Source organism: Dermacentor silvarum, unplaced genomic scaffold (genome assembly GCF_013339745.2).
Source record: "Dermacentor silvarum isolate Dsil-2018 unplaced genomic scaffold, BIME_Dsil_1.4 Seq847, whole genome shotgun sequence".
Lineage (NCBI taxonomy): Eukaryota > Metazoa > Arthropoda > Arachnida > Ixodida > Ixodidae > Dermacentor > Dermacentor silvarum.
The window spans coordinates 625-22,903 of NW_023606864.1; the positions used below are offsets into that span (position 1 = coordinate 625).

The window sequence follows — 22,279 nt, forward strand, 5'->3', positions numbered from 1 at the left end:
TGTGGGTTTTGTGGCGCATCATAACGAAACATACTGCCTTAAAATTAATTAGAAAGAAAAAGAGCAATATGCTACACGTGCATGCATGGAGAGGACGAGAAAACAGGCCAAAATGCAGCAATTTCACAGGACACATAGCACACCACACGTCCGCTTGCTGACCATCGATTGAAGCCATCGATTGAAACACGAGGTTATACAAGCAGCAAAAATAACTATACGCACATAATATACGTACATATTACTAAATTGGCCGACTCACAATAATATTCGGCACGTCACTGACAGATCATTTTGTTTAAGCATGCGCAATTGATACCTGTTCCTCATAAACAAAGGTGGCCCTCGTGTGTCAAGCACATCATATACTACAGCTGCATACGTGAGGATCGGGACATCATGGGTTCTTATTGCTGCCTGTGGATTAAATCTCTGTGTTTCTTATAAGAAAGGTAAAGTATATTTTCGCATGTTTCCAAAACTCGAATTTGCCTCATCAAAAGCAAGATCTAAATTAATGTTGCTGAACAAATTAGTACCTAGCCACAGACGCGGCCATTGCATAAATGGCGCTGTTTCGCTGGTGGCTGCTGATAGGGTTATTTGAGTGAACATAATTTCTTTAGTCATGACAGAGCCAGGATGCGATGAGAAAAACCATAGTGGAAAGCAGAGTGAAGCACAAACTACGAACGCGAGGCCGCATGCGAGAATTGCGGCCGTTATTTTCACCCACTCACCGCTTGGTCCCAGCTCAAAAAGAGAGACAGTGTGATGGAATCTGGAGAGGATGACCCAACGAAAGGCTTGGGATAATATAAAGACCAGGGGCTTTATATTACGCGCACTCGCAATGGACGAGCACGCAGGTCATTTACAAACTATCATGTTAGGGCATCTATCTCGCAGGATTGTTATAAGCACGTTAGTGTGGCACATATCAATGCCAGAATGCTGCCATAGCACAGCTCAAGCCGTGCGTCGTGTTTAGATCGAAGTTCCCACAAGGAGAAACCGTTGTAAAGCTCCCAGCCGCGTCGATGTACGCATAGTAGAGAGGTTGGGGGACGCAAGCCGCACCCCAGCGTTGGGGGACGAAAACTGCCGGGCGCAGAAAAGAACCTAAAGCGAGCCCCAAAAAAGCGAGATTGCCCCCCCAGTTGTGTCCCCCTTAGCGCCGCTTGTGTTTCCTAAGCCGAAAGTATACTCGCCTGTTCCCTGGGGTTGTTTGGTGACTGTCCGGTCTTGACATCGTAGTGAGCCCGGTGGAAGGGCATGTACCGCTGGCCCGTGCACTTGCTGTCATACATTTCGTCACAGCGGCTGATAGGAATGCGGTGAAACTCGATGGGGCAGCCTGGTTCGCTCGCCATCAAGATTTCCGATGAAATCACCTGGCCTGCGAGACAACGGTGGTGTGACGCGCGGGTAAATGCGATGCTCGATGCGAGGCTTTCAACGAAAAACGCCTGAGGCCAACGAGGGAGTGACTCAGAAGCGGAAATATATACGGCAACGTAGTCCATAAACACGTGACCGCTCCAGGTGCTGGGCGTATTCTCAGCACGAGACGAAAAAATTTGGAGCACGTTTAAGCTTCGCCTTTAAGAGTGGAACGCGATAGCGTTGTCGGGACCCGTTCGCATCGCATTGTTCGCATACGGCAAGTAGGCTTCATTCACTGCAACACTGAACGTGGGAAAGCCAGCTTACAAAGACCAAGCATACATCAACCCCTTAAAGTCGGCTTCACTTTAAACAGAAATGCATTGCTGGAAGACGCTTTTCCAGGAGCAATATAAGTGGTCTTATAATAAAATGTGAAGGCCATGGCACCTTTTTCTATTATTTTATTAATTGTGTGCTATTCCCTCGACGCGCGCACGTGTCCAAAACGAATTAGCAGGCGAAGTTCCAATTTGACCTGCCTAGGATGCGAGCGCTATCTGGATATCATTTTCGCATGTAAAGTACCCGAACATGCGGCTGTAGGTCTGGTAGAAATGCTGGAAAAGGGGCTTGTTTTACGTGTTTCTAATTCTGCTACGAGTTTCCTCGTAGCAGAATTAGGTTTTCTCGTACATTCAAATTACAATCCGACGCCGACTGGTAAACAATCCGACGGCAAATCCGACGGCGAATCCGACGCCAAATGATAAAGTTGTACGTTTCCATTTTTCTGACGGATTTCACTGTGAGAAATTCAATTTTGGTTCACCAAACCTTGCACCACGTGAAGGGCCTGCGCGGTCGGGGTGGTTGGGGATGATTTTCTCCGCCAGCTGCCGACATCGCATGCCGATGCCGATTGCCGACGGCAGATTTTCTGCGACACGGGGTCCTTAATGCTATCGCGTTAAAATACAAAGACGCTGTCGCAGAAACGCTGATGTCTGGAGGACGCTAAGCGCATCGCTGACTGCTGCCGCAGTTTGACCATAGTTTTTTTTTTTCTTGGCTTCACTCCGACTCGGCAGATCATCAGTGGACCTTAGCAGCTCTTCTTTACTGGGCCTTAGTGCTGGCCTAAAAATAAAGTTTCTTCCTCCTCCTCCTCTCTTTTTTTTGTGTGTTTTAGAGCAGACCGAAATTAAATCTCGGAAGAGAGAGGGCTATTCACGGAAATTGCGTTTTCTTCATAAGAGAGCAATTGTTCTGTTGGAGAGCCTTCGACATGGCTCGCAACAAATCGCTAACGACTTGAACTGCCTAAGTCTAGAGGTGTGCTCGGAGATCAGGATTTGCTGCACAAAGAAACAAAATGCGCTCATAGGCGTGCCGCAGAAGCATTTAATTATAGCTTTATTCGCTCGAATCCTAACTCACTTCAGCAGTGTTCATAGCGGCAGATTTTAAAGCGCGGAAAAGGAAAAGAAAAATTAGAAGAGCGCTTTACAATACAAGTGCACATTGCTACTGCACTCCTGCATGGCAGCTTGTAGGCTCTAGCGATAAGCGAGGCTCACGCGGCCTAAATGAACTTCTGGGGTGTTGCGTGCGAAAACCGCGATACGAGGCACGCTGTTGCGGGACCTTGGACTAATTCTAACAAGCTGGGTTGTGCACCCAATGCACGAGCGTTCATGCATTTCGTGCGCCCCCGTCGGAATGTCGGGATCGAACCCGCGACATCGTTATCCACTACAGGCGACGGCCAAGCTATCTCTGCTTGGCCTGCGCACACAACGCGCTCTTGAAGCGTTTTCCCCAGAGGCATTTAAATTACGTTGTGGTTCTTTTTTTTCTCAACTTGAGACGACGAGCTGAGGTGGCTAATTAACCACGCGGTATACCTTAGTTGCAAATCCTGCGGTGCTGACCTAACAACCGGAGGAAACGAAAAACGACTGCGAGGATCCGGCAAGAAGAATGCACGCTGCGCCTAGCGTTATTAATGACTACGGATGCGCCACGTTTCCAAGTATTTCCACGTATGTTTATTCCTTTCACTACGAACATTATCAAATCTTTTTATGTAGGCTTTTATGTAGGCTTTAGGGTGTTGTTTTGCTTTTGCTTACATTCCTATCGCGATTTCTTCATCGTGTCTCGCACAATATCTTCCTACCCTCCGCAAGTTTATCACATAGGCATGGTCCATATGATTACTTGAAACGCTTACAAAGTTTCCCCCGTGACCTCGATAAACTAAATTTGGCATGTAGATTATATTTGGCGGAAATCGGGCGCAGGTTATTGGAAATGTGTCAGCAAATTTCAATGCGTGCGGATTAATTGTAGATATTGCAGTACATGGCTTATGTCACACTCTACGGATCTGTTTTACGAAACAAGTATGATGTGTTCCGAATGTCATTAGAGAAATATAACTGACAGGAAATTAAATATGGGGGTAGCATGGGCACATTATAACTGATTCGCGTGCCAAGTTTAAAGTGTGTGGGTATAATTACGGCCTTCGCATTAGATTACTCATGTATGTCCTCGAAAGCGCTACACAGTCGTATATGCAATGTTTACCCGGTGTCGTCGGCGATTTCAACGTGACCCTCGTTTACATTTGATGAAAATATGGGGCAACTTATGGTTGATGTGCAGGCAAAGTTAAATGCTCGTGCGTCATTAGTTGGATTTGCAGATAATTACATAATGCTCGCTTTTTTCCTTTTCTAAGGCAATAGGAAGTCTCCCCGGTGTGTTGGTTAACTGAATTTATCACTGAGTGCAGATTTGGCGTAAATGAGGAGTAGAACATGAATAATTCTATGGCAGCGTTAAGGTGTGTATTTTATCTTGTAAATTAATTATGCAAGCGCTCTACGACGTTTTAAATGTGCTTAAAGAACCGTGTATACTGTTTCCCTGCTGTCTTTTGTGACCTCTATCTGGCACAAAGGCCAACCTTTGTGAAATAGGAACAAGAATATTGGCCGAACGAGCTCTTTGTGCGTGTGCTTTTTTGCCCTCATTTTGAGCGCGCAGTGTTGTCGATGGTAATCAAAGAATGAACTCGTTGACCAGCAAGCAGCGAACAGAAGACGGTGTGCACTCACCGAAGAAGACGAAGAGCACAGTGATGTTCCTGGAGGAAGGCAGCCCGTCCTCGCCCTTGAACAGTTCCTGACTCAGGGAGCGCGCGCTCGGCCGCCCCTCGGCGATCATGTAGACACCGTCCGCATACGACGAGGGCGCCTTGCGCACCAGTTGGCTTTCTGCGCACCAGACCAAGCGAGCACAGGTTTTACGTGGTGTGTTGCACGCGACCAGCCTGCGGTGTTCACTCTAATTACATGATCATGTAATGCTGGCATACAGTTATGCTGGCACATTCATGCATTCTGTCATGGCAATTTGGACGCACGGACTTAGACTGCATGAACCCCTAACAATGATATAGTTTGATAAGCCATCTTTCACCCCGATCTCCTAAGGGTAGCCAACCCGGACGCATTAACATGCCTGCCTTCTCCTCCTTCTCCTCAAGGTACAGAACACGACGTACACGTAGTGCATGCATAAATCGTCACCAGGTGGCACTCTAGATGGGCGACGAGAGAGAACGATATAATGTAGGCCACGTTGCTTCCTACCTCTTATTTCTCTATATTGGAGCAACTATATTGCCGTGGGTATGTGCCAGTGGGGACGAGGTTGAAGTAGCGCGGGTTTTTGGGTTAAGCATGGAGACAAGATTTTTTAAAAGACAGTATCTTAGAGCAAGTGATTTCTAAAGTAGGCATTCATTCTTCATAGGTGTTTTAAAGGTATTACAGTGGAACTGCCGTTCCATTATTTCTGCAGCCACAGATTTAGTATATTGTTGTTCTCAATTTTCTCCCGACATTATTCTTTTGCAGGAGACTTGGCTCTCACATGGCCAAGATTTCCACATAAAAAACTACCGTTTATTTCGATTGGACCGTCCATCGAGAGGCGGAGGACTCGCTTTCCTGATAACAAATAAAATATGCCACAAAGCAACAATATCGTATCAGTATATGTCTGCAGAGTGCGAGATACTAGCAATAGATGTAACTATTCCTGGTTGTTCTCTGTTTTCTTTAGTTAATACATATTTTCCCGCAGGTGTTCAAGATATTCGATACCTTGATACCGTTGTCAAATCTTGTAGGAAAGATTGTGATAGCGGGAGATTTTATTTCGCACCATGTGGCTTGGTGTTTCAGAACAGACTCATGTGGAAAAAGATTATCGGACTGGGCAATTAATCAAAATTTTTGTTGCTTAAACACGAAAGCAGTTACGTTTATTCAAGGCCGTTATAAATCAGCATTGGATCTAACATTTGCCAGTTCGGGGTATGTCCGTCACTTCCTGGTCTACAGTCGACTCTGTTTCAAACAGTGACCATCTATCCATTAGATTTAATATTGTGTGCCCTCTTGCTTCTTTAGAGTCTCCGGCGCGAATTTTTATCAATTACCAGAAATTTCAGAGTGTATTAAAAGCGACCCTCAACTCCCAGATAACGGTGCCGGATGACATGAAAACCATAAGTCTTTACGCGGTATTAAAAAGTTCATATAAAAGCTCTCAGTTCAATATTAACAAAAATAAACGTACTCACTCGCCTTGGTGGAATTCGGAGTGCACGCGGGATTATATAGACGACGAAAAGCCGCTTGGAAAAAAATAATTTACAATCAGTCTCCGAGTAACTGGAGTGATTATATGTTTGCAGCTGCCACATTCAAGAGAACAGTATCGAATGCCAAAGACGAATATGATGAAAAACATCATGAATTCCTCACTAAGCCTAACAACAAAAAAGCACTGTTCAGATTCCTTCAGTATAGAAAGTTCATACTGACACCAGCAAATACTACATCGATAATTCTTTCACCACGCGAGATATCTGCTTCATTAGAATTAATAGGAAAGGGATTAGCACAACGCTTAACATCACGTTTGTCGAATGGACAATTAAGGCCTCCCATCGCGGATGACTTTGTGGAAGTCACAGTGTCAGAGCTTTCCAATATCGTTAGATCTTTGCCTGCCTCAGCACCAGGTCCTGATGGCATTTCCAATGCCATGCTAAAAATTTTGTTTTTATTCTCTAAAAAATGCTTGGATTCCTCAAGAATGGAGGACAGCCAAAATAATTCCGCTACTTAAAAAACAAGGAGCTGGCTACAATCTTGACAATATTAGACCTATTTCTCTTACCTCAAATATGGTAAAACTTATTGAAGAGTTCATATGATCGCATGATGGATCATATATCTAAAAATTCATTACTGAGCCCAAGTCAAATAGGTTTCCGGCCTGGTCTCTCCATTTGGTGTGCGCATGTAGACTTGGAAAGCCGTATCCAACTTGCTCGAAATAGAAAATAATTGAGTGCTTTAGTGACTCTTGACGTGGCGAAAGCTTATGACAGTGTCGAGTACCCACTACTACTGGACAGATTACAGTCCTACAATTTTCCGAGATATATAACGAGATGGATTTTTGCATTTCTAAGAAATAGAAAATTTTATTGTTTTCAAAACGGCTTTCCTTCAACAAAATTCGATCAGACAAGAGGGGTGCCCCAGGGGGCTGTTCTGTCTTTTGTCCTATTTAACCTGTTGATGAGTTCAATTCCACGAGCCGGGAAGTTCATCTCTATGTCTATGCGACGACATCGCATTTTTGGCGACAGCAAGAGACATCAATTCCCTTTACCTGTCCTTGTAAACGTACCTAAGCATGCTAGAGACGTGGCTTCACACTCTTCACCTGTCTCTAAACGTAAACAAAGTGCAGTCCTTGTCTTTCTCGCTTTCCGGGGCCGATACATTTATCATTAGTATATGATCGAGAACAATTCCACAAGTAGAGTCCTTAAGTACCTGGGTATCACATATGATGAAAAACTTAGCTGGCGTTCTCACATAGAAAATATTGCAACGAAAGGGACACGAGCCTGTAGGTTTATTACGTAGAATCAGTAACCCGGCGATTCTGGTATGCGATAGTGACACATTAATTATGATCTACCGTATGTATGTACGACCGATTCTAGAATTTGGACGTGTTTTGTTTTCCGGAGGTGGCAAAATATAAAATAGGACCACTTGTTCTTTTAGAGAAAGAAGCTCTTCGAATATGTTTAGGCCCGCCTAAATTCGTTGCTAATAATGTGTTTATACCAGGAAGCGCGCTTACCTTCTCTTCACACGAGATTCTGTATGCTTACGGTTCAAACCTACTTAAGAGCTTATGAGTCTCCTCTAGACATACAGAATATATATTTAGTAGTGAACCAAATTCATTTTTGAGATCACGTGACCACGGTTTACATACACCCACAGGTTGTATTTGTGAAGGCACAATTAGCACCTTTAAATGTTCGCAATTAGGGAAATCCTTCCGTTTGATAGGTCCACATTGTCCTTTAAAATAGAATTTGCGGAGATTGTCCCCAATAACGCAAAACTGTTGCCACCAACATAATTGAATGCCCTTTTGCCACATTATTTGGCCCATTTCCCAATAAACGTAATAGCGACTGATGCTTCCTCGTGTGAAGAGAAGGCAGGCATGGGAATATACTCACCATCCCTGGATTGGTCTTTTTCACTTCGCCTGCCATATTACACATTAGTTTTTCAGGCCGAACTTCTGGCAATAATTCTTGCAATGTGAAAGTTACCGCTACATGTTACAAAAGTTGTTATTGTCACAGATTCCCTTTCTGTATGCAGCGCGCTTAATGTATCTTCAAATTTGACAGCTTTAAACATGTTTTATACATTAGCTCCACCCCACTTAAAGTTAGTTCATTTAGTATGGGTACCAGGCCACCGAGACATCCAACTTAATGAAATAGCTGATTCTTTAGCACGAGCTTCTTTAAAGGGTCCGGCGATATCTGTGCTGCCGGCAACTGCGCATATCACTGCAGCCAGATATAGGCAGTTTTATTTGACCGAAGACAAGAAAAGCCTCTCATTAGCAAAATCTACAGATTTTATACATTAAATTATTCTTGGAACCGACAGTGTTGCCCTAACCGAACATTCGAAGTAACATTTACAAGGCTGCGTTGCCGTATTCCACAACTAAATTTTTACTTGCACAGATGTGGTCTGGCGGCATCCCCATTATGCTACCTCTGCAATGAACCAGAATCTATCGATCACTTTTTATTATCGTGTCGGCGGTTTTCTAATCATCGACAACGATGTTTGGAAATTCCACTTCGTAATCTAGGACTGCCGTTAAACAATTCAGTTGTACTCTCACTTGGAGCCACGGTGTTAGGATATAGCCACGGGAATTTTGCCGAGCCATTTATAATTTTCTGTGACACAGAAAGATTGCCTTATTAATATTTTCCCATTTTTACATGATTGATTTATTTATCCTTCAATAAGTTATAGATTTAGCAAATTGAAAAAGTAAAGTCGCAAAACCACAATTATATTATTTTATATTATATTACTACTATTATTCAAAATCTACATATATCCTTTGCTGTATTTAATTTATTATTAAATTATATTACTATTCCTATTCAGGCAGGGTTGACTAACTTTGTACAGACTACTTAATTCTTTTATTATTGCTTTATTTCTCATTTTTAATATATAGTCATTTACCATTTTTATTACTTATGTATTTATAAATTAATTTATTTTAAATTCCTATCATAATACCACCTGGTTCGTAGCCTATCCCCCTCAGTGGGTTGTGCCAAGTATTGAGGCATCATCATCATCTTTATCATCGAACGAAGAAGGCGTTGATTTTTTTGACGATTGATAAGATGTATTTGTTGGTGCTGCTCCGCATCCTCGTTGATCCCACGTCGTTACACTGGTGGAGGTGCGGGATATTCTTCATCCTTCATGCTTGGCACCCCTTCGCGTAACCGACGATCAAGTCCGGAATCGCCATCGCAAATCGAAACACCGGTCCACCAGTTCAGTCGCCGCCTGCGAGGTCTAGCGCCCGAGTCCAGTCCCCTGCAAGAAACCTCGAGAAATCGTTGGCCTCCTGCAAGTACCATGGCCACCGCGGCTCCATCGCAAGTAACACTGCAGAATCCTATGGTTCCGGAGAGCTTTCATGGTGATCCCCTTGAAGACGTCCGAGATTGGCTAGACCAGTTCGAGCGTGCCGCTAAGTACAACCATAATACCAGCTCGGCGGACAAACTCTGGAGCGTCTATTTCTATCTGAAGGACAATGCTCGTACGTGGTACGTCAACCAGGAGAGAAGCTTTGCCACCTGAGACGACTTGTACACACAGCTGCTGGGTACATTTACAAGCATCGACAGGAGGAAGAATGCACAGCGTCTCCTTGAAATCCGCATTCAAAAACCAATGAGAGCGTTGCTATGTTCTCAGAAGATATGGCCCGTCTTTTCCGTAGAGCCGACCCTGACATGCCAGAGGAGCGTAAGCTGCGGTATCTCTTGCGGGGAGTGAAAGAACAACTGTTTGCCGGCCTTGTGAGAAATCCACCGACAACAGTGGCGGGGTTCACAAAAGAGGCTATATCCATTGAACGGGCCCTACAGCAACGATACCGGCAGCGTGACATGACTAACTCGGCGGCGAACACTCCCGTACTGGCTGCGAGTAACGAAAAGCCTCTGCATGAAGTTATCCGAGAGGTTGTGCGAGAAGAGCTTCGGCAGCTCGGATTTGTTATTGCACCTACAGGACCGGTACCAGAGGTATTGTTTGTAGCTGATGTGGTCCGGGAAGAAGTCCGGCAAATGATTTCCATCGCCAGACTGTGGTAACGCGCCGCGGTGCCTTACATAAATGCAGAGGCTGTTCGCCGTCCAATCAACGCAACTTCGACGCCGCTGACATCCAAAACTAGAACATCAACTACGCTACAAACAGTAGATTTTAGTAAGGAGCGTCGAGCCATTGTTAGAGGCACTGCTGTCGCTTATTTCAACAATGTAACACAAATAGAAGACTACAACTTAAAGCAGGAGGCGGCCTCTACAATCCCCACAGCTGCGCCTATTAATAGTAGACGTTAGTCCGACGTTAAAGGGCAACTCCGGCGATTTTTTGACCATGTCGAGCTAATAAAATATTTAGGTTCCCGAGACCCTCCTGTGACGCACCTGATAGGAGAATTGTTCCGCAAATTCGAAAATAATTTTAAATACGCAAAAAAGCGCAAAAACGAAACCGAAACCTGAGCAAGCAGCCGAGCGAACCTCTGCGTGTGACGTCACGAATGTATCCCCGGCGGGGAAGGTGCGCAACGCATGCCTGTCTCGCCCGCGGGGTGAACGAAACTGGCGAAGAGCAGACGCTCAGCTTATTTCCCAGTGAACCACAAATATCCATTGGATGTACCACAAAAGACCAAATATCCAAGACATTTAACGACGTCCAGTTTACATCTATAGTATGTTCGACTAGTACGTGGCAGTCAAGGGTCATCCAGAGGACGTCGAATGTCCTTATGATTTGGACATCTCTTGCACATTCAAAGCTCTCGTGCATTGATCGTACATTGTGCGTTATGAGTCGATGCACGCACTATGCCGCAGAAATACAAGCAAATTGTCTCTAATGCCTAACAATGGGAAGCTAGGAGAGCAAAAGCATTAAATTAATTATTTTGCAATTTAGCACGACCTTTGCACGCACTGCTGGAGGTATAGTAACGTTGCTGCTGGACACCGCGCGCAAAAGCCAATACTTTCGCCATTTTTTCGCTATGCTTTCGGTCTCGGTTACGTCATTTTCTTTCTCATACAAAGATAATTTATTTTTCAGTTATATCTATTAGTACACTGTTGAAAATACGTAACCTTTAACTTGCTGATGTATTACGACAGTTTATAAAGAAAAAAAAGCTTGAACTCGCAATAGCTTTGACTTCGCATCGCCACTGATATCAATTCAGCAACACGCGCCTCGATGCAAGTGTGCAGCAATGTTCCGAAACGGGCGTGAGCAGCGTGTGCTTTATTTGTGTCTTTTCGACTTTTGTGCGGTTGACCATGGCCCAAGTACTGTACGTATATACTAGGCAGAACTGTACAGTTGCGTGCTGAAATTTAGAGCTGTGCTTCTGACTGCTATTTGTGGTACGTTTGTTCGCCTTGTGGAGCGCTTACGGGAATGTTCTGGAGGCAATGTTTTGATGGTTAATTTTCGCACATGTTTGTATCGCTTGGTTTCCGGCGTTCCTCTTCAAGTGTCAGGGATATTTCTAATTTGCAATGCCTATATCTAAGTCCCTGGCAGCATTATGTTATTGGCACTTTTGTGATTTGAGAAGCTGCCTGACCAAGTTGCCTATCAAGATGAACATTCCATCTCTGGATTCTGCTTGCGTGGAATTTATTTTACCATATATTTTTCAATGCAGCTAGAAAGTACTGGCTTTCTATCTTGAATCCGGTGGCCCCAGAAGCAGCTGCTGGCAAGCAGGCCTTGCACTTTTGGTCATTAATTAGTATGTGATACTACCTCTTACTAATCAGTTTTTCTTTTTAATTATAATTGTGGCACTGTGCCTACTAGTCATTTTGTGCCTACTCGTTACTTGTGTTTTAATAAAGTTTAATTTTCAAGAATCTGTTTTTGATTACGTGTTTTTTTTTCTTTTTTAGATCCGCGTTTAACCTGTTTGTGTACAGCGAGAACATGTAATGAATAATTTCATACATGTGCGTGGCTGGGGGCCGATCATTTTTGTAATAAAGCTTTATCAGTTGTATAAATAAAAAAGTAACATTGGTATGACTGTGAGTTTCACAGGTGTGCTTTACCTAGTGCTTACTGAACTCACTATTTTTCATTTATCCATTGCAGGATTTGTAATGATGCATAATGATCAAAATTCGGATTTAGAGTTTTCTCATCACAGTTTTCGCATTTTGATGAGCGCTAGAACTATATATAAAAGTTGACAGTCACTTTAGCGAACACTGAAGAGGATGAAGGCAGAAGCCTGCGCACTCACAAAGCATTAATTAAATTATTTGTCATTTGCATGCGTTGTTACTTCTGTTGTTTTCTCCAACCAAAGTTGTGGGCTCGAGTGCCTTAATTAACTTCGTCATAATTAACACCAATGGTTGCGGGCTCTACTCCCACCAAAGGTCGAGGGTTTGAGTGCCTTAATTGTATCTTAACTTTGTCTTAATTAACACCAAAAGTCGTGGGTTCGACTTCCACCAAAGTTCGAGAGTTCGAGTGCCTTAATTAACTCTGCCGTAATTAACTTGCCTTAAATAACTTCGCTCTAATGAACACCCAAGGTAGTGGGTTCAACTCTACCTTCACCATGTCAATTGGAATCCAACTTGGAGATAATTTGGAGATGTGGCCGGTTCGCCCATATCTCCAAGTGGTTTCGACTCCCAAGAAAGGCCATGGGTTAGAGTGCCTCAATTAACTCTATCTTAATGAACTGTGCCTTAATTCACTTTGACCTAATTAACACCAAAGGTCGAAGGTTCAATCCCCAATTTTGGTGCCATTGAATCTTAATGAACTGTGCCTTAATTCACTTTGACCTAATTAACACCAAAGGTCGAAGGTTCAATCCCCAATTTTGGTGCCATTGAATTTTGGTGCTGCGACACTGGACATCGGATTTTCGACCATTGAGCCATCTAAGGATTTTACCTTAAGTGTTGCAGTTTATATTTTCACATTCACACGTTTACACGTTAACAAAACATTTCAAGCAAAGTCACCAGCTACATGCCGACAATGTGGGTAACTGTGCCATTAGTGTGCCTCAGCAGATGTACCATCGAGGACAAATTAAATGCGAACAGCGGAGCGTGTGGCCGAAGCATAACTAAAGGTATACGGTGTATGTCGTCGGCCTGTCGTTGTGCACGTGCGTGGGGATATAGTTCTCAAGGAAGAGTGCAGCCCTGCTCGCCCTATTGCGATAAACGTCACCCGTATTTTGTCCGAAAGTTGTTTTCTCATCTCTCCTCGGGCAGTGCCATACCCACCTGGCAGTACACTGTTATGGTGACTAGCATCTGTAGCGTGATGTAGCTGGCATGCACCCAGCTTGCTAACGTGCATTGCTTTGCTTTTGTTACCACCATCAAAGCTGCCAGTGTCTAATCGTAATTTGAATAGCACGAAAAATGTATTGCATTGGATGCGCAACAACAGTGCTAGCCACCTTAAAAGTAATCACAGATAGGAATGGCACTGCAATGGCGGGGTGAGAATACAAGCTTCCAACAAAATACAGGTGACGTAATACGCACTAGGACAAGCAGCCCCGCACTCTGCATCGAAACCACATGCATGTGTACAATCATCGCTGGCCGACGCCACACATTGTGCTTTTAGTTACGTTTTGGCCACATACTCTGCTGTTCGTATTTCATTTGTATTCAATAGTACATCTACTGTGGCACTCGCAGGTATACAGCTCATTATAGGGACAGCAGGAAAGATCCACTAGATGTTCTATGGACGTCCTGCGTCCCAAAAAAGAACATCTATTAGAGGTTACTTATGTCCAGCTGCGACATCCTTTCAACGTTAGAGCAACGTGATCTGGATGGGACTTACATTATCCATGGTACGTATTTGTAATGTTGTTTGGAGAAATATAGATATCTATAGGACGTGTGCAATGTCTCAAACATGATGTTCTATGAACATCTATGGTACATTAATGGTTCACTGGGTTGTGACTGCGCCGGGCCTTCGGGGACCTTCGGGTGACATTGCATGTAAGCTTCACCACCTATTCGGATCTGTCAAACAGTGGCAGTTATGATTCAGAAGAATTCAATAGCCACGAATCGCCGTCCTCCACCACTACTAGAGCCAGCACCCATGCGCAACATATCGCGCTGCGACATGAAGACCAAGGGTAGCCCTAACCACTGATATACGCGCTGCTTGCTATTTTAGGTGTTTTATCCCTCTCAGGGAACCGCTTCGCATGCTCACTGTAAGATGTGGAGCACGACTTTCCGCATTTGTATCCCACAAGAACGCCGCTGACAGTCCAAAGCACCGACCGGTGCATTTGTTTACATCGGCAGGTACAGCGACCACTCGTACGTCGTTCGCTTGAGATAGCCGCTCATCGGTGACATCAATTAATGTCAGAACATATCAAAACACGTAGATTTTGTGCGTGTAAGCACCGTTACATCACTCTGGGTCACGCTGATACGTGCGACCACGCACCTTCGGAAACAGCGAGTGGGAGACCGTATAGTAGGGAAGCGTTGTGCAGCCGGCTTATCATTCTTCGTATTCTCTTCATGCTCACAATTAGTGTTCCGTAAAGTAGACATAGATTGGGACATTGCGCGTATGATCGTTCATTTAGAGAATGTATAGTTTTCTCGCGGAAACGCCGATGTCATGAAGTATGACATCGTTGTCAGGTGAACGAGACGGTTGTTTACGCATGCTGTATCGAAGGGGCCTCCGCTTGCTGCCCATTTGGGATACGAGGCAAACAGTGCACCTCGTAAGCTAAATAATGAGTCAGCATAACAATGGGTAATAATCTCCCCGTAACAATATATTTAAATACAAATATGGAACACATTAGCTTTTCAATTATTAAATGGTAGGGTTTTACGAGCGCAAACCAAGTTATTATTATGCGGTAGTGGGATACTCCTCATCAATTTCAACCAGATTTAGTATGTGGGCTTTACTTAGACACAGACAACGCAGTTTCTTTCTTTCGTCCACCAAGTTTAGATGCCATACATCTTTCGTTCTTATTCTCAGCGCAACGCCAGAAAGAGCGATCACAAGGGAATGAACATGAGGAAAATGCATTCGAGATTAATTTTTTTTCCCGCTTTTATTTTCCTCATCCCCTTCGCCAACCTTGCAAACTTTTGCAGCAACCGCGTAACGCACTTGTAATAGCGAGTACTAACAAGTATTTGCCTAACACACTTGTAAGTCTGAAATAATTATGTTGAACTAATTATGTGATAAAGCAGGGAACGTTATTCAACTCTCTTGAGGAAAGAATGAAGCAATAAATGGCATCCAGTAGTGAGTTACACTATGTCATAGCATGCCGCATAACTTGTGAACGTATATTCCAGAATTTACTTGCTGCGACGTTATGAATTATGTCATTGCTGTAAGAAGCGTTTAAAATTTCATTTTTGTTCTTACGTTAAAATGATTACAGGTAAGGCAATGCAAGGCGACACATTGTTGCCAAAAGTTGAAATACTTTTGTGCCATAACAACGAAGTGTCCCAACCATTCTGCTTTAGGCGTCTTGTCCGCTCTTTGAAATGTTAGCCAACTGGATTGAAAGTTCTACCACTGCCTGCGCTTGTACATGGCTGCAATACGAAGAATATGTTTAGCAGTCGAAGACCCACATAACTTTTCTTGTGTGAGCTATGCCCCGTCTCTTCAATGCCATCGCAACCTGCACCGGCTAAAGCGCTTTCGCTTGTCTGGCGCAGCCGCTATCTGGGGCCACCTGCATTGGAACGTCGGGTTGTCCAACTCTCTTCTGAGCGTGAAGCTCAAGGATTCCGAGCTCTTAAGACTAGCTCACCAGAGTTTAACAGTGTCACAAAAATCGCAAGAGTGACCTTTGGCGCGGGTGGCCACGGGTGACCTCCGGTCAGGTGTACCACTACTGTTGCCTGCCTGCACCTGGCTTCCTGTAGGCGAACAGGCGCCAATGAACCGAAATTACGTACGGGCGACAATTTTTGCTTACCTTGCGGAGTTAAAGTAAAATAGTCGGAAACGTGAGGGTCTACGCTCCCAACAGAAGCCCTGGCCAGACCTAGCCCAAGCTCCTACGACGAGCCGGGCCCTCGGGACGCGTCAAAGCTGCTTACCCGGCCGCGGGCAGGTACGGGCCAGGCCACAGATTTCGGGTAAGCCCGACCTCATTTATCCCTACGCACCTATCACGACTCCTGTTTGCGTGGCTTTCCAATGAAATTGACTTCAACGAGACGACGCAGATTTTCACTCGGACCATTGCTAAATATGATGACTTGGCTTTTCTTTTTGTTTTGCTAAATAGTTATCTTTTTCTTCACAAGGTCATTCTTGTTCAGATAGCTCTTAAGATGCAGCATTTCTTTCTTGCTGTTTTGTTACAGCACGTACTTTTGCCTCGTGATGACGCCGATTATCTCTTTGTTTTGTTCAGCGACGGATTCTATTGTACTTTGATTACTTTAAGTACTTTAGTGCTCTTCATTTCAAAGTACAGTATTTAAACCCCTTCTAATATGGCAACAAAAAGGTAGCTGGCCATATTTAATAAAATTCCGGTAGAACCAGTGTAACGATGGAAGTCGACGTTATTGAGATAAGCATTGAAGCACTGTAGCGACAATGCTAGTACGACAATGCGACAATGCATAGTACCACCGCCGAAACGCGCCACGTGTGCTGCACAGCCTGGATCCTCTCTGGCGCTCTTCTCTTGACATTCTGTGCCATCGCCGTGATGACACAGACTTTGTATATTATATATATATATATTGTACCGGAGCCCCAAACAAGGTTGGCCGAGGTCGAAAGAGTCCAAAAACGGTCAAGGAGTTGAACGAGCGATTGCGCTGAGCTTGCGGGAGGCGTTATATCGACGCTGTGAAACAAGTCGTGGTCTGGTGAGGCGGGAGCGGCGGCAGAAGTGACGGCATCGATAGGCAGTGGTGTCATATCGCAAGGCGCATCAAACGGAAAGATGGCATCAAAAGTGTCGAGACGCCCAACAGATTCGCGATGTAATAGAGTTGAAGGGCAGGGAAACGGATTACACGCGTAAGCTGCACTGGAATCATCATCAAGTGAGACGACTGCGAACGGTAGGACAACGTTCGGCGACGCACACATTCGTAGACGGTACAAAAAGTGCAGTTGAATTGGGGACAGCATCACAGGTGACGGACACTAAGGGGACAGAGAAGGCAGGGATGATGACGTCACAGCACAACCACTTTAGCAGACGGGCGAGGGTCATCGTCGGTTGCGGTACAGAACGGAGACAAGGCGAGTTGTGCCCGTGCGCAGTCGACAACTGCATGATGCGCGGAAAGGAAGTCCCAGCCCAGGATAGCGGCATGCGATGCATGAGAAAGGACGACAGATTCGACAATGTAGAGCGCATCTTCAATTAAAACACGAGCAGTGCAGGTGGCCGAAGGCTTGACGTGCTGCGAGCTCGCTGTGCGTAGTGAATTATCAAAAAGCAGAGTCGTCACTTTGTTCAGTTTGCAGCAGAGAATCTCACTAATCACACAAACAGCTGCTCCTGTGTCGACAAGAGCGTTCGTCGCGACACCGTCTATAAACACTACAATCTCGTTAGGCGGCGAAAGAAGAGGCCTTGCAAATTTCGATGACGGCGCAGTTCTTGCCTCAGGAATTGCGGCTGTTAGTTTTCCTCCTGGTCATGGTTGGAACGGCGAATCATGGGGGAAAGGGAGCGGCGGCGGGGAGAAGGAGATCGGCGTGAACTGAAGGCAGGACGACGTGAATACGAGTCCGTGGTGTCCGATGTAAGACGGTGCATAGCTTCCTGAGGGACATGGCTAAGGTTGGGAGCGCCATCGCGAAAATAGAGTCCGCGGCGGCGACAGAAGGGCACCACACGTCCCGGATTACCGCAAGCGTAGCACACTGGCCGGTTGTCCGGAGTGCGCCAGGAGTTTATGGTGGTCTTGGATGCGAGAACGGTACGTAAACCGGCCGTACCGGACTTGGCGGAGTGTAGAAGTTGGTGGCTGTGCTGGATGGGACTGGCGTCGGTTGGGCATGAGATCGTGTAAGGGCCTCAGCATAAGTTAGCGGCGCCGTTACTTGAGGCGGCGCCGTAACTCGCGGCGGCGAAGCGGGGGACGGTAGGACTTCAGCAACTTGCATCTGGATAACCCGACGAAGCGACTGGTCAGTGGGGGGAGAGGCTCAGTGAACGATGCCACAAGAGAGAGCTGACGTGCAACTCCTCGCGTACTATTGCTGAATTTGAGGCAGCAACGAGGTGTAATCAATACCAGTGCTGCTGGGAGCCAAAGCTGAAAGGTCAGCCGTTTGCATTCCAGGGCAACGTGGAGATGCGCTGTTTACGCAGCTCGTCAAAACTTTGGCAAAGTTCAATAACTTCAGTAACGCTCTGTGGGTTTTTGGCCACAAGCATATGAAAAGCGTCATCGTCGATGCCTTTCAAGATGTGTTTGACTCGGTCAGGTTCCGACATGGACGCATTCACTCGCCTACAGAGGCCGATGACATCCTCAATGTAGCTTGTGAAGGTCTCACCAATTTGTTGAGATCGTCCGTGGAGGCTGTGTTCAGCACGAAGCTTGCGCACCGCTGGCCGACCGAACAACGAAACGAGGGTCTCTTTGAAAGCTGACAAGGTGGTAAAATCAGCCTCGTGGTTCTTGAAGCACAGGTGGGCCCCGCCGGTAAGATAAAAGATGGCGTGAGTCAGCGTGTCGCGGTCATCCCACTTGTTGTGTGCACTAACACGTTCATACTCGGCCAGCCAGTCTTCCACGTTGTGATCGTCAGTGCCACTGAAAACGGGAGGATCACGCTGACGAAGCACCCCGGAGCACACGACAGGTGTGGGAGCGGGAGAAGCTCGCGAGGGTCCGGCGTCCTCGGTCATTCTGAAGGCAGATGGTAGCGTACGGCTGCGGAGTTCCAGGACGCTGAAGGGGACTACCCAGCACCTCCACCAAATGCAACAAGAGCATTTTGCAGGTAGACTTGATAAAGCGGTTAAACAAGCCGGCTCGTTGAAAACCGACCTAGCGCGAACCACACGATCGTCAACGTCTTCTTCCACACACTGGCTGGCACAGAGCTGGTGCCGATGTGCTCCGGTACAATCTATATATATTTGTGGGCATTTCTCAGTCACTTCTTCATTGGCTGCACATGTTCATCATCATCATATCGGCTTCTTCGTCTTCATCGCTTGTGGGACTCATCTTGAGACTGATCTGCGCCTTGAGTATGATCGGTCCGCCGCGTCTTCGCGGCGTATTAAATGTCGTGTTAACGCTACGTCGCAAGTGGTGGAGGTTGCTCCTCGGTCCCCCGTCCTCTGCTCGCCCCCTCTACCTCCTGGAGCTTCGCTCAGGTCGCCGTTTGTGCCAGCTGTCTGCCAACATGCCACAGGACGAGCACTCTGGCACTTCTACGCCTACAATCTCGGCTCCGCCTGCCGCAGCCTCTCCATCTTGGAGAGGCTGCGGCATATATATATATATATATCAAATTAGATCAAATCAGTGTATTTTAATCTCAAGGATGAGGGCAGGCTCGTGATAAAAGTGACATTAGTCCCTTGAGGGGAACCCGAGCCTCCCTGACACATGGAAAGCATTGAGGACAGATGAACAAAATTCATTCATAGCAAGAAAGGGTTAATATTTTACAAGTCGTACATATGATTCGGGCTCTGTTCCACCCAGAACCGTATAAACGCTAGCTTCTTTTGTTTGCTTTGCCAACGAACGAGACTAAGTGGAATATACCAAGCGAGCCCGTCAATGAAGTTGAACCCATAATGAGTTGCACATTGTTGTCAGTGACCCATGCTGGCATCAAAGAAATACAGAGGCACCTATCTGCAGTGGCCCAAGTTGTTTCGACGATTGGTTTCGCACCCTTTCTCTCACACGATGCGCGACCCAGTGTTCTCGTTTTTCCTTCCGTGTTTGCGTTGCGCTGTAACGAACCTTACCATGAATCCTAACCAACTTGCCGCCTTGATGCATATCACCATGTTGGCAGGAAAACGGTTAGACACGTAGATAGACAGGCAAACAGACCTGGAAAGTGCGTCAATAGACTAGGAATGCAAACTGCATTAAAATAAATCCCATATGCCAGACATCCATCCTTTCCATAGACTCACCAACAGCTCCCCAGTCCTGGTGCGCCAGGTTGTTATACCAGCCATCGTAGCGCTGCTTCTCGATGTGCATGCGAGAAGACGACGGCTCGTCTGCACCATGAAAGAGAAAGAAAGCACAGTTTGTCAGAAGGCCCATAACGTTATGTTGCACATTAGTTGACCCCCGACACAAAACGAGACACAGAGATTGATCAAGCGTGCAATCCCTACGATGCATGCAGCATCCCATATCACAAATTTTGGTTTTGTCTCCATGGACGAGTAAAAGCAACGAGCCTCAAGGCACCGGTAAAAGCACGGTCTCTGCACGCAGGCTAAAATTGGCCACCATGGAGATGGCAGTGCATTCACTGCTTTTAGACCACACCCTTATGGTGCACGCTTGACCGAAACTTTGTTGTTTTTTTTGCGACGACATTTCAGTTCTCTTTGGGGGCCAATATAGATTGCCCTGATTGCGGGGTATTTGGTTCACGTCAGATTTTATTGCAAACGCATTTTACTTACAGCTGAATTGACAACATGTTTCCTATTAGGCACGATTTCGTCAGGTGTACATCTCGGCACAAATCATTGCAGAGCACGCGGGCGACCGCCCAAAGGCATCTATGTGCACTCTAGAGTTTCTGGCGTCCAAACTCCCAGTATAAAGTTTATGTCTACTCGTTCTTGCAACCGTCACGTAGTCATTATGGTCGCGAAAAATGCTAATCGCAACACTAGTTAAATCCTGCAAGAGGCGACCAGTCTCTATGACTGAGAAAAATAACCATATAAGAACTGGCGAAACGTTTTAAACAATGCACACGCCGCAATGGTTGGAGGATCAGCTTGTCGCTTTATGAATGGCAGCGGGATTAAGGCAAATTTAAATGTTCGAGTAACCCTTGGATCGACATGCTACTTTTTTTTTTTACGAGGCTTATTGGTCAATACCTTCCCCATCGCACATCTTTACAAATTCCGAGAAACTGTGTGCAAAGTGATAGAAAAAACCAGCAACGTCTAAACAGAAGCTGAACAGCATGTTTGGTTCTGGTTCTTTAGCAACGCAACAACTGCATCATAGCTGGAGGCAGCGCAGCTAGTAAAACAGCTTTGGAGGAACCACGGCTTCACTTGTTGACGCTTCGCTTAGAATCATCCGAGGTGGCATGCTATTCTTTATTATTTGTTCAGTTTCATCGAAATATAGGTGAGCCTGATGTCGGCTTTTCTTTTTTATTTATTTACGCTCAGACATCAAAGGATGAAGATGAAGCATTTGAAAGAATCCACTGCTCCACGCAATACACATGTGAAGTGTCCTAACAAAGTATAGGCCACGCGTATCTTACGGTGGACAGCAGGATGGATATTTCGGCAGGAAAAGAAATTCCTGATTTACCAAACACACACAAAAAATGTGTTTGAGTCGTGCCCGGAGGCAGTCCTGTTTCGAGTTCCATTTACTTGCGGAAACCAGAGCACATTGGCCAAACGGTGTGCTAAAGAAAGATGAAAATATTGATGCAAGCTCACATGAATGTGCACGAACTCGGATTACGAACACAGAAAGTCGCGAAGCACTATGAGGGTGCATCTGTCCGGGCATGACAAGAGGCTAAGAACCTTGGACCGAATTTACAAAGCCTTTCGTTCGGAAGCGCTCTTTGTCGTTGGCCGGACGCGTTCGCTCATATGTCCAGCATCAGGATTTGCTTCCACTTTCTCTTAGGAACGATTCCAGCGTAATAACGTTCTATATATGGGCTAAGAGACGCCTATTCAGCCAAAGCAAACACCTGCGTATGGCATCTCACAGCAGCTTGTGTTGCAGACACTCGAGGAGCAGATATTCCCCAGACGCATCCAAAGTGTATCATTGCACGGGCACAAGCAGCGGACCGTTTCTTGATTGTACATAGACCAGATTGTTTTACCCTCGCACGCAGGCTGCGGG

General features: G+C 45.6%; 1 protein-coding gene across 1 annotated transcript; it reads right to left on the minus strand.

The window, feature by feature from the left end:
• Positions 1-1,211: 1,211 nt before the first annotated feature.
• On the minus strand, positions 1,212-20,431 carry LOC119435702 (dual oxidase; the record flags this gene model as incomplete). Its single annotated transcript, XM_037702438.2, has 3 exons — positions 20,338-20,431; positions 4,515-4,673; positions 1,212-1,399 (listed from the first exon to the last, which is right to left on the minus strand). Coding segments are annotated over exons 1-3 (417 nt in total), but the record flags the coding sequence as incomplete, so codon positions are not given.
• Positions 20,432-22,279: the final 1,848 nt, after the last annotated feature.